The sequence below is a fragment of the Talpa occidentalis genome, unplaced genomic scaffold, assembly GCF_014898055.3.
Source record: "Talpa occidentalis isolate TD23 unplaced genomic scaffold, MPIMG_talOcc4v2.1 talOcc4.5, whole genome shotgun sequence".
In the NCBI taxonomy this organism is placed as follows: domain Eukaryota; kingdom Metazoa; phylum Chordata; class Mammalia; order Eulipotyphla; family Talpidae; genus Talpa; species Talpa occidentalis.
The window spans coordinates 106,248,352-106,261,948 of record NW_023604861.1 but is presented as its reverse complement, the minus strand read 5'-3'; the positions used below and the strand labels follow the sequence as shown (position 1 = coordinate 106,261,948).

At 34.6% G+C, this 13,597-nt stretch overlaps 1 protein-coding gene across 2 annotated transcripts in view; it reads right to left on the bottom strand.

Moving 5' to 3' along the window:
• PSME4 (proteasome activator subunit 4) overlaps window positions 1–13,597 on the bottom strand; it is an 82,153-nt gene that overhangs the window by 7,043 nt on the left and 61,513 nt on the right. For both annotated transcript variants that reach the window (XM_037528071.2, XM_054701993.1), the window contains exons 30-41: window positions 13,262–13,315; window positions 12,851–12,980; window positions 11,848–11,929; window positions 9,169–9,322; window positions 8,628–8,697; window positions 7,603–7,728; window positions 6,689–6,841; window positions 5,130–5,234; window positions 4,530–4,621; window positions 3,689–3,820; window positions 2,511–2,719; window positions 989–1,074 (exon numbers count right to left, since the gene is read on the bottom strand). In XM_037528071.2, the coding sequence (XP_037383968.1) occupies window positions 989–1,074; window positions 2,511–2,719; window positions 3,689–3,820; window positions 4,530–4,621; window positions 5,130–5,234; window positions 6,689–6,841; window positions 7,603–7,728; window positions 8,628–8,697; window positions 9,169–9,322; window positions 11,848–11,929; window positions 12,851–12,980; window positions 13,262–13,315 (1,393 nt within the window). The remainder of the gene's footprint in view (window positions 1–988; window positions 1,075–2,510; window positions 2,720–3,688; window positions 3,821–4,529; window positions 4,622–5,129; window positions 5,235–6,688; window positions 6,842–7,602; window positions 7,729–8,627; window positions 8,698–9,168; window positions 9,323–11,847; window positions 11,930–12,850; window positions 12,981–13,261; window positions 13,316–13,597) is intronic.

The window sequence follows — 13,597 nt, the reverse complement described above, 5'->3', positions numbered from 1 at the left end:
AAAAGCATCATTAGTTGAAGGCTACCACATATTTACTTGACTCCCCCCTCCTCAGCTAAATTATCTGCAGCAAATCCCAGACATATTTAACATATACATTTTGTGATGATGAACATTTTGATCTTTAGTTTATTATATATTGAATAAGAAACTCAGAAATAGTAATATTTGAAATTTTCAGGTTTTTTTTTTCCCTATTAGCTATGAGTATTTTCCTAAATTGTCATTGGCTATTAGTGATACAGTGTTGTTGGCAAACTTCTCATCTATCTATCAAGATCTTATCTAAGGCCTCCCCGGTGGTGCAGCAGTTGAGCTTGAGCGCTGGGTTGCAAAGCTGCCCGCAGCCTCTGCAGCGCTGGTTTGATCCCTGGCTGCTCCCCGGCCACCGGAGGAGGGTCCCGGAGGGTCCCACATGGTGTGCAGACCTCTCCTGCCGCCTGCTGCTCCCCTCAGCAGTGTACTTTAGTCCTTCTGCCTGTTCTGCTCCCCACTCTAGCTCTGGTGAATTCTCTCACCCTCCCACGCTTCTGACTGTACCCAGTGCTTGTATATATAAACAAACAAACAAACAAACAAACAAACAAATCTTTAAAAAAAATCTTATCTAATAGTAAAAAGATTATTTCAATGAATATTAAGTCACTATCTACCCAATAATTTCCTATGGCCAGTCTATACCATTTTTTAAAAAGATTTAATTATTTATGCATACAAGAACTTGTGTACAGACCAGAGGTATAGGGGGTGAGAGGATTCACCAGAGACAGAGTGGGGAACAGAACAGGCAGACTGACTGAAATACACTACTGAGAGGAGCAGAGGGTGAGACAGGAGAGGTCTGCTGCACCATGTGGGTCAGCTCCCTGGCTGGGATCGAACTCCTGCTGCAAAGGCTGGTGATAGCTTGATAGCACTGAGACTTTAACCCCTCTGCCACCAGGGAGGCTCAGAAAGGGTGCATTTTTAATTTCAGTCATAACCTTACCTTAAAAAACAAAGGTAGAAGCTGAAGTTGTTCTGTGACTGCTGTAGAGAAGGACCTTCCTGCACTTGCCATCAACCACTTCAATACTATTTGGGAACAAACATGAAGAAAATCAGACTTTTGCCATACAGTTAGACCACACAGTAGAATAATACTGTAATGCTAATGTCAGTGAGCCACTTTGATAGTTACTTAATGTTAAAAAAAGAGATCATCTATTTAACTTCACGTATTAGGCACCGACTGATCAGCAGTATGATAGGAACTATTGAAAAGAGTATGTATCAATCTAGGGTACTGAAGTCACTCTCAAGAAAGAATGAATTAACACATTACTAAGTCTACCAAATATCTACACCAAATACCAATTAAAACCAGCCTTCAATAAGCATAATGAGGAAAAAAAAGATGACAAAGTTGGTCAAATCTAGAAAATTATCTAGATATTAAAAACAATAGAATATCCCCAATAACCAACAATTTTGAAAACACACACACACACACAGAGTTGGAGGAACCATACTTCCACATTTAAAAACTTACTACAAAGTATAATAATCAAAATGGTGTGGTACTGACAGAAGCACAGATATATAAGCCTTCACAAATATGGGCAATAATTTTCAACATGCCAATGCCAAAGCTATTCATTGAATGTCAGTCTTTTCAACAAATGATGCTGGGAAACTGGATATGCAGAAGCAAAGAATAAAGCTGGAACCTTATCTTATACTACATACAGAAAAACTTTTGTGCCTAAAAGGACACTATCAAGAAAGTGAAAATGCAGAATGGGAAAAAGTATTTGCAAATCATAAATCAGATAAGGTACTGAGCTAGAAAATATAAGGAACTACAACTCAACAACAAATCAACCTAGCTCAAGAAAGTTCTTCACACCCATTAGAATAGCTACAGCCATAAAAACACAGAAAAAGTGTTGTCAAGAATGGGAAAAATTTGAACACTTCAGCTCTGCTAGTTGGATGGAAAATACTATAGCTATTATGGAAGTAGTTGTTCAAAAGTTAAATATATAATTACCATATACTTTAGCAAATCCACCTTTACCATCCAAAAATAATAGAAAGCAAGGACTCAAACAGATTCTTCTATATTAATGATCATTGCAATATCATTCACAATAATCAAAAGGTGTAAGCAACTTAAAAGTTCAACAGATGCATGGGCAAATATTGAAACCACTATGTAAATTAAAAAGAGCTAGATATAGACAAATATTGTATGAGTCAACTTATATGAGGTACCTAGAACTGGTAAATTCATAAGAGAAAAGAGAATGGTGGTTTCCAGGGGCTGGGAGAAGGGAGTTATTATTTAATGCATACAGTTTCAGTTTTGCAAAATGAAAAGATCGGCAATGGTGATGGTTGCACAACAATGTAAATGTATTTAATGCCACTGAAATGTAAATGTTATGTAATGCACATTTTGCCACCAAAAAAGTAATAGGATAATATAAATGTTTTTAAGCAAGTTTCTACTAATTTTAGCCACTCACTAGTTTTTAAGAGTTTAATGCCCTGAGTTCGTTCATCTTCTTCACCAATTCCATTTTCTTCCATAACATGGTTTTGAATTTCTTCATCCACATCCATGAGGGGTTTTAATTTTTCCAGAATTCGAGCAGTAAACTCAGGGACACGAGGGGATGTTGTTGGTGCAGTGTTTGGCAAAGAAACATCTATCATGAATATGTAGGTCAGCACACTGTAATGTAAAATATATGTAGTATGAGGAGATTTTCTTATTATTCAAAAAACCTGTGGTTTAAAAGTTAAGTCCCAGCCAAATAAAAATTTCCTGTGATATTTTCTTTTTTAAAGATTTATTTATTTATGCATATAAGAGCTGGGGTGTAGGTCAGAGGTATGGGAGGGTGAGAAGATTCAGAGACAGGGTAGGGAGCAGAACAGGTGGATCCACTGAAATACACTGCTGAGGGGAACAGCAGGCAAGACAGGGGTGGTCTGCTGCACCATGTGGGTTAGCTCCCAGGCTGGGGATGGAACTCATGCTGCAGTGGCTGTGGATTGCTTCATAGTGCCAAGACTTAACACCTTTGCCACCAGGGAGGTCCTCCCATGATACATTTTGTAGAAAGTGTCTTATGTCTGACCTAAAAATCTTAGGTACTACAAAGTGGGATATGGCAGGGCCTCCCCGGTGGCGCAGCGGTTGAGCGCTGGGTTGCGAAGCTGCCTGCGGCCTCTGCGGCGCCGGTTCGATCCCCGGCTGCTCCCCGGCCACCGGAGGAGGATCCCACATGGTGCGCAGACCTCTCCTGCCACCCGCTGCTCCCCTCAGCAGTGTACTTCAGTCCTTCTGCCTGCTCTGCTCCCCACTCTGGCTCTGGTGAATTCTCTCACCCTCCCGCGCTTCTGACTGTACCCAGTGCATGTATAAACAAAACAAACAAATATAATAAATAAATAAATAAACATGCCTCTATTAAAAAAAAAAAAAAAAAAAGTGGGATATGGCAACTGTTCAGTTCTGGCCTGTGAACAAACTGCCATGCTATTTTACATTCAGTGCCTCTTATCTAATATGAAACATAATTTAAGGAAGAAGACACCTTGAAACTTAACGGCAACATAACTGATGTGTATTATTAGATATTAAAATTTAATACAACTTAAGAGGTATATACTATAACATAGAGGAAATAATACTTACCTCCCTATTCTTTCCCTGACATTTTTGTAAACCTGGGTGAGTTTGGGCTCCAGGTACTTCAGCAGTCTGTGCAATAGCTCAGGCACTCTCCATTCTTGCTGGGCAAGGCCACCTTGCAATACATAGAGTCGGCTAAAATTAAAGCACAGATACTACGTTAGAGCCTCTCTTTGCTTTTACACACTGACAACAGAGATTAATGATGCCTATGTATTTCACTTAAGTTTTTTTCTCACCTAATAAATAATGTAATTGACAACTCAAATAGTAATTTTATGAAATTTTATTATTTCTCCTACATCATTTCCCCTGTACTCTCATTTCATCTCCACTATTACACAATCAAAAAGAAATACTGACTTTAAAATACTCATTGCATTACTCTCTAAGCTCCAGAAGTTTCCTTACAAACAATAATAATGGTGTTCTTGTTAATAGGATTATACAGCTTATCTTTCCGTATCTACCAATTTTCCCCAGTTTCCCTTAAAATGATTACTCTCTTCTTTCCTTATAGGAAAGATGGAAAAAGTGAAGTCAGTATTGGTGTAGTACAAAAAGCAGCCCTGTGAAATATCTGACAGCAAAGAAGAATGAATCTAACTTATGTTTGGACTGTCCAGGTTGCCTCTATTCTTCCTACTTGTTCCCAAATCCTCAATTTGTTCAAGTATAAATAATTCTACTTAGTATCACATATGATCTAGCTTTGGATGTCATCATCTCCTAGAAGAAAGTAGTTATATTATCTAGTCTTCAGGAGTATAGACAGTTCACTTTCATTTATGTATCAGTTAACAGAAAACTTTTTGTTAACCTTGTAAGTTTTCTTTTTATTTACCATGCATCTACAAAGGATCCTCCTTCACCACTCAGTGGTGATTCCAATAGCAGTTCAAAAAGCCAATGAAGTTTTCGGGGATCTCTGCTTTCCTGTGTTGAAAATACAAATTAACAATTGGAACAGTGTTTTGAATAAGACAGGCTGTATTGCTTTAGAAATATTTTAAATAAAGCCAAACTGAAACTCATAGAAAAAACAAATTCAAATATATTATCACAGTTCATGTTAGAAACTAACAATAAGAAAATGGTTGTTACGTCAATGGATTGTCTTTAAAGTATATAAGATAGGGACATATTAGTAGCAAAAATGATAACTATAACTTATCATCTGGCTTTTACTACACATAAGTTACATTTCCAGAAATATGATTTGACATGATATTCAATCTAAAGATACATTACCATGGCATGTAAGATGTAACTGCTCAATTACCACACAAAGCTTATTTGAAAGACTAAACAAAACCATCTCCAATCATCGAAGATGAGTAAATTATAAATAAATTTCAAGATATAAGAGGTATAATAAGATCCCACACATGAGGCAGGGTATAAAAAGTATGAACAGGTCAGAGACAAAAAAGATAGAACTTACACAGGATGTTGCTATACACGTTCCCCAGTCATTATATGTTTCTACTGTAATGTTGGACAATGCTGTTCTAAGCAGAGGGCACAGAAGCTCCCAAAGCTTCTCCACCTACTCAAAACAAAATATATGGGAAAAGAATGACACTCAGAACATTTTTCTTCAGCCATCTTTTCTTGGTAACATATACATACAAACAGATACTTCATTTAAATTATTTCTTAGAACACTCAAATAATTCAAGAAAGTAACTTCACTATGTTAGCATCATACATACCCAGGTATATAGTGAATATATTTTCCCAAATAAGTTATATTTTAAAAAGAGGCAACACCTTATATGTTCCTTATAAAATCTCATATACTGAAAAGTTCTCTTTAAAATATTTTTAATAACATAGTAGACTATACTAACTGAAATAAACCCCAATCAATTTTAAGCTTTGCATGCTCACTGAGGTCACTTGATTGAATCCTAAAATATGAGGCAATGAAATTTTCATACAATTTAGTAATAACCCTGAGTTATAATCTTCAAATTCCAAGCCGTAGCTTACTATAAATAGCCTTTAAAAAGTGTTGTTATACAGAAACTGCCAACATATGTGTATAGATGCTTCTCACATTTTAATGAGAATACAAATCACCTTGCGATCTTGATAAAATGCAGATTCTGATTCATTAGATCAGGGTGGGAACTGAGATCCTACTTTTCTAACAAGCTCCCAAGTGATGCCCATGCTGCAGGTCCTTGGACTGCACTTTAGTGAAAAAGACCTAAATAGGACAAATGAGGAGGGAGGGCTTGGGATAAAATTTCCAGTGGTAGATTAAAAATAAGAACCAAACAAAAAAAACTATTATCTTAAACAACTTATAAGGAAAGGAGATATGCGCTGGAAGTGGTAACTCAAAATGACAGAAATAGGATGACAAGGATTATATATGACATGTTTAAATGAAATTGTATAGTATGTGAGCAAGAAAAAGGGCAATATTACAAATTAACAAATATTTTTATACAGAAAGATGTGAATATTAATAAATTATGTTAAAATGTGTCCGTGTTCCTCTAAAAGTATATGTAATTAAGTCGGCTAAAAACAGTGTTTGTGTCTTTTCTCTGAGGAAATGGCAGCCTACCTTATAGTTAGGTATTTTACCAGGTTATTTTCAGTCTGGTGCATTTTGCAAAGAAACTAACTTTACGGGAGGTAAGCAAAAAAAAAAATAATAATAAATCTTACAATTAAAAAGAGGGACACTTAAAAAAAAAAAAAAGTTGTCAAAGCCAACTGTCTATAAGACCAAGTATTTTTCAAGAGAAACTGAAATCTTCCTTTACATGACATATCCTGATTTTTTTTCCCTATTGCTGACAAATATTTCAAAATTTAAAAAACAATGAATGTTCCCTTTAGGCCACTAAGTTTGTGGCCTATACTCAAAAGTTATACAGAATTAACATTTCACAACTTAAATATCAATCATCTACAGTGCTAAGAATTGCTACATATAAATGGATAATTTAACTTTAACAGGGTATGTGCTTATAAGTACCTCACCTTTTCAAATGTCCAATGCTTAGAACCTCTGATTAAACCAGCTATAATTTCTGCAACACATCGCTGGGTACTTTCATGTGAATCAGCAACCAAACGTTCTAAATGGGGCCGCAGAACTGGCAGAAAGGCATCATCAAAATTTCTGAAAATACCCTATATAAAAAAACCAAAGTTTTACAGTACTCAGAATTGAACTACTATTATAATATGCTTATATTTGTTTATTACATTATTACTATGTTTAAAAAATTCTCAAATGTTCTTCCCTTTAGAACTTAACCATTTTAACAATATATGAGCTAAGATGGCAGGAATACTGACATGTATTACATTAAAAATATAATCAATATATAATCAAAATCAAAATATAATCAAAATATTCTCTGACCTTAAAGATATCGCACCTCAAAAACAATCAAATGAGAATCAAAATGCCTAGAGTTTTGTGGTTGATTTTTTTAAGAGCCTGGATGTTAAGTCATGATCAATATGATTGGTGTAACTTCTGGAGCCATCTGAGGTGAAGATAACAGATGGCTAATATCAATCTCTGATACTTTAAAATTTGTGAACATAGGGCCTCCCTGGTGGCTCAGCGGGTTGAGCGCAGCGCTGTGACACTGTCTGCAGCCTTTGCAGCGCCGGTTCGATTCCCAGCCAGCCAGAGTCCCACATGGTGGGGCAGACCTCTCCAGTCTTGCCTGCTCATCCCCTCATCAGTGCTTTCGGTTCATCTGCCTGTTCTGCTCCCCGCTCTGTCTCTGGTGAATCCTCTCACCCTCACGTGCCTCTGGCCTGTACCTCAGCTCTTGTATAAAAATAAATAAAATCTTTAAAAAAAAAATTGTGAACATAAGCCTACAAAACAACGGTCACTAAGTTTTATGAAGAAGAAATATAAATAGCATAGTTACCTTAAAGAGGCAAAAACGACGAGGGTTAAATTTATCTTTTCCTTTTCTGTCTTCTAAAGATAGAAAAGTAATTAACTGTTCAACAAACTTAGGATCAGAAAAATGATCAAATATAATCTGTTCTGCCTATAAAGTTAAAAAAAAAAGAAAAACATTAAGGGTTTTAAAAACTGTTCGAAAACATAATGCTGAAAAGTTGATTCAACTGTACTATTCGGACACTCAAGAGCATGCTGTGATTTTTTCCTAATGAGTTTCTAGTTCTCATAGAAGATTTTCTAGAAGCAAAATATATCCTAAGTTAAAATGTAAGAAATAACTAAAGGTTTCTCTTCAGATCTTCAAATTTGGATTTCATTTCTTAAACTGCAAATGAAGACTAACAAATGTTCTGCTTGAGAAATGAAGCAATGTTATTGTGCCATCTTGTGTGGAATTCCGGAAAATCTCATGAATTGTAAGCCAATTCCAGTAAATCATTTCCTTATTTATAAAACACCAGAAATTAAAAGGTTAAACTTTATTCAGAATTAGGAAAATAAAAGCTATAATACCATTAACTTAATTGGGAAAACAAAAACTTGAAAGGTCTTAACTTTCAAAATGAAAAAAGAATTAAGTTCTATGAAGACTTAGGAGTTTGAACTTAAAATTATAAATGTTTACTTAGTGAGTACCCATCATTTATATGCAATAAAAAAACTAGAAGTCGTTATTTTTGCCTTCAGGGATTATTAGCAGACAGAACTGATAATATAAAAAACAAGATAACTACATAAAGCAGTATCCAAATGAGTACTAAGTGGCGTAGCATTAGATACAAAAGACTCATGCCAACTGGCCCTCTAGAATGGGGTGTGTGTGTGTGTGTGTACAATTACCAATATTTAACCCAGCACTACAATGAAATAAATGAACTGGTGTGGGAGGAAGTCAAACCCAAACTGAGTTTGAAATAAATTAGTGCCCCAAAATGAATATGAACCAGGGTGTTTAGACACAGTGAAAATAGAATTCTTTCTTACCTCTGTCAAATCTTCCCTGCTTCTGCCAAGCTTAGGCTGCTCTTCTACACCAGCATAAACAACCATATTCCTACAATAAAAGTTTGTATTTGTAATATGTGTAATATACATACGAAAAAATATTAGAGCTTTCTGAATAGAAAGCACTTTTAATGAACTCTAATTAGAAGCCAAGTTTGGGATATGAGTACATCACTAACAGATTCAGTCTTAAAAATCTATCAGATCACTGTCTCTTAATGATAAATTATTGGAATCAATGAGAGATAAATAATTCTCTGGGCTGGATATGTCCTTAGACATATTATGATGGGACTAAGGAAGTCTAAGGGTTTCATGGAAAAACAAAGAAAGAGGCAAGACTGAGGCACAGCATTGACAGAACAAAAAAAGAGGAAAAGCATCGTATGTCTTTGGTGGTAAAGTATCTAGAGCCACTTCAAAATGCCTCTGAACCTCCCCAGAAATACAAAAATGATATCCCAAATCTTATCAAAGACAGACTGTTTAACACTAAGGTGCATGGCAAGTTGCAACTTACTGTGGCCAGATATAGTATCCCCAATGAGTTTTTTCCACAAAGCAACTTGATTCCCATTCTTTTTTAGTTCTTGGTATACTTTTACTATCATAATGCAACCAATGATTATCAGGTCTATCACCAGCAAGAATTTGGGTGGGTTTAGGATGTCCACCTAAGGAAAAGACAATTACATATGATAAATTTTTAAAAAACCCATGCAATAATTATTTTCAATTTTAAGATTCTTAAATTTCATTTAAGGTGCATACTGATCTATTTATATTTATGTAGATATATGTAGATATATATCAGCATTTCAAATCACAGGAAGGGATTATCCATGAACTGTTTGTGTTGGTATAGTTATTTGGGGAGAGAAAGTCAAGTATGATCTATATTTCATTTCTCTCACCAAAATTAAAAAGACTTTGTTAAAATGTTTAGGGTTTGAATTACAAACTTACAGAGCTCAAAGTTTCCATGTCTTCACCTAAGTGGTCCAAATTCTTGCATTCTACCACGTGTATTTTGACATTCTCTTCACACACTAACACATCCACACTTGGTTGAGTGTGAATTACAGACATAAAACTCTTTCATCCCCACACATTTCAGTGTACACTTCTTCCAAACAAAAACATTCTTACAAAACCAAAATATAATTCTCAAAATAAAAAAATTAACAGATACTATATTACCATCTCACAAACAGATCATATTCAAATTCTGTCAAATGTTCCACTAACATCGTTTATAGCAAAAAACTTTTAAAAGAAAATAAAAAAAAATTAGTTTAAATGAAAGCAAAAACATTTTTTCATGGTCTGTGATCCAATCCAGAAACAAATATTGCATTTAGTTGTATGTCTATTTAGTCTCCTTAAATCTGGAACAGCTCTTTAGTCTTTGTCTTTCATAACTTGGAAAAGTATAAAAGTATAGGTTATCACTGAATAAAAGTATAGGCCAGTTATTGTCCCTCAAGCTGGCTTTGTCTGCTTTCTTCTTCATTATTAGATTCAGATTATGAACTTTCAGCAGAAATACCAAGAAGTGATACTGTATCTGTCACCCATTAAGAGGCACACCATGTTAAATTGTCCCATTTCTAATTATTATTATAATAGGTCTCAAGTGGTAACTTTATTATTTTGTCGTTCCCTCTACACTGTTACTCTACTGTAAAAACAAAGCAAGCAAACAAAAACCATTTTCCCTTCTTTCTCATGTTTTTATTCATTATTCATTTATATCAACACAAGAGTAATTTGTGATTTCTTTTTTCATTGTAAGGGTTTTTTTACTAAGGAGTCCTAGATTTCCTTAGAACAGAAACTAGTGTTTAGAAAAAAATGATTAGGTACTCAGTTATCCAGGATAAAGGTTTTGAATATAAAAATCATACAGATATGATGAAAACTACTAGTAAAATTGTCTTATAATATCAGGGAGGGAGACATGTTTTTAAATAAGAAACTGAGAAGGGCCAAATTAAAAAAAAATTATTCTTGCTACATAATTTACTTTTTTTTTTTTTGATAAACACACACACAGCCCATATTAAGACAAACAGGGGAAAAAATAAAGAAAAAAGAGCTACACATATGATTACTGAAAAGCATATGTAAACACATTAAAAGTCTTTACAACTCAATAACAAAAAGACTAAAAACCTCTAAGAAATTAAAAATGTGGCACATTTGTGAAAAAAGTTTAATTCTCACACTTATAATTAGAAAAATAAATTATCATTTTTTACTTGTAACCTAAGCAAATAATATCTATGTAAAAAATTTACTGTAAAAAAGCCAGTACAGCCCACAAAATCTGGACGATAAAGAGGAAAACGAAGGGATTCCTCTGCATTGCTACAAATAACCCATAATACTGACTAGTTTAGGCATCAGTTATACTTTCCATATCAAGACACAGCATATCAGTTTGATGCACACTAATGTTTTAAAAATATGCACACTTGGCACCTTTATTTCCAAGTTACTAAATATTAAAAATTAATATTAATTTAACGTTGGAACAACTAGCATGTATTTCAAGTGAGGATAATACAAAATTAGGGAATATAATGAAATACCCCACATTTAATTGACACTATTTGATAGTGCTCCAAAATAAAGAGAGTGGTACACAGTTATACTCCCCTTCCAAAGGTTAGGTGTGGGACTAGAGACAGCTGTTTGAGCATCATGGGAATCAAAGACAAAAAATTTGGCAGCCAACAGAGTAAGAATTTTTTCTACAAAGTCATGACTTTTATTTTTTCTGATTAAAAGTTATATGCAAATACAGTGACATCATTATAGAGAAAGAAGAAAATCTCTGAAGAAAATTAACCTTTACGCTAAACCTATAGGCCATAGAGAAACACAATATTGTTGTATTACTGGTAATGGTATTTTGAATCTTTGAAATATCAATAGTTAACTAGTATTATGGCTTCTTTGGTGAGATAAGATGACATGCTTGCTTAGAGTGTACAAAAAATACATAAATTATACAGATATGTCAATCTATTTTTAGATTATACTAAGTCTGTTTTCCCTTTATAAAATTATTTCATACTTTCTATTAAAATCCATAGACCAGTATTTGGCATCAAGTACTGTAATTAATATATTTCAAAGAAACTTTTTTAAAGTTAGCTGGGAGACACTGTTAAGTGCATTTGGTAGTACTTACTGATATCATAGGGGTTGATAGTCAGCTTTTTGTGGGTTCTTTTTAGTTGCTTAAGAATACCAGCAACAGCTGAGATTGCCATCTAGAAAAGAAGTAGGGATGGTATATGTATAAAAAACTTAAAATCCTTTAAATGGTGGTTTGCCTTGATTAAGCAAGGAAATACCTACCCCTGACATCTGGTGACAATTCCTGAGATAGATAGCTGATATTTGACTTAGATAAGTGATTCACAGTTCACATTTTCTTTACCTTCATCCTTCCTAGTCTGTGCAAAGGAAACTTTGATCCTTTCTTTATTAAACCGATATAGATATATTTGTTTAATTTTCAAATCTCAACCTAACTATATTTTCTTAAGTTTCTTTTTCTAATGCACCAGGATAGGTCAGCCCATCCTGCACCCCACCTCTAATACTCTACATTTTCAAAAATAGTCTTTCCCATTGCCCTATAAGCTTTGTTATCTGCTATATCCTGCTTTACATTTAAAAGCACAGTGCCTAAACATGCTCCCACCATGTATTTGCTGGATGAATTATTATCATCCTTTAACCAACGAAGGTAGATTTCAAACCAACACATGTCAAGATATTCATTGTGTCTTATTTGTGAGGAATCTTTTTAAAAATAATTATTCCTTTATTGAAAATTTTTATTTTATTTATTTTTGCATAGAGGAATTGGGGTATAGGCAAGAGGTGCAGGATTGAGAGGATTCATCAGTGACAGAGTAGGGAACAGAACAGGCAGATCCACTGAAAAACACTGCTAATGGGAGGAGTGGGCAAAACAGCAGAGGTCTGCTGCGCCATATGTGGGTTAGCTTCCTGGCCGGGAAGCGAACTCAGGCTGCTTTGCTATGGGAGGGCTGTCACGGTGGCAGCGCCGATACTTAACCCGTAGGCCACCAGGGAGGCCATATTTGTGAGGAATTGTAAGGCTTCAGATGATGTAAAAAAGTTCTCAAACCTGAAGTCATAGCAAAACTATAAGTATTTACCTTACGAACTACAATTGCATCATGGTTGAGATTCTCGACAAAAAATCGTATGGCACGATGAGGCAACACCCGGTCATCTCTCAAGAGTAGAGACAAAAGCCCAATGCCTATATGTTCAAATTTCCAGGGCCTTAAAAAAAGGAGGTGGGGGAAAGAATCACAAAACACGCCATTATAAAAATCACTTAAATGTCTTTGAAACATAATCTTAAGTTTCCCAAGAATTAAAATAGCTATACTGAAGAACATTGGTTCTTATTATTAATCCTAAACTTCCCTTTTAGTCCTCTAAAATTGTGACTTAGACTACAGTTTTTTGTGAAAAATTTTATCATGGTTTTTAGGTTAGGAAATTACTATAATATTTTAAGATTGAAGCTTTGAGAACTAAAAAAGAATTTTTGTACTTACAGATTTCTCTGTTCCACACCATCTAGCAAAGTATTCACCAAATTTTCATAGTTCCTTAAAAAAAATATAATTCAGATTATTCAGCAATCAAATATAGATAAACTCATGCCATTCGCAGCAACGTGGATGGAGCTAGAAGGAATTCTGCTCAGTGAAATAAGCCAGAAGGAAAAAGAAAAATATCGGATGGTTTCACTTATAACAGGAATATAGAGGAACCAAATAAGACATCAGTGTAAAAAAAAATGATAATAACAGTACAAAACACAACAAAGCAAAAACAGACAAAATTATAAACCAGAGACATACTGCAGCGCAGGAGGAGAGAGAGGGGTG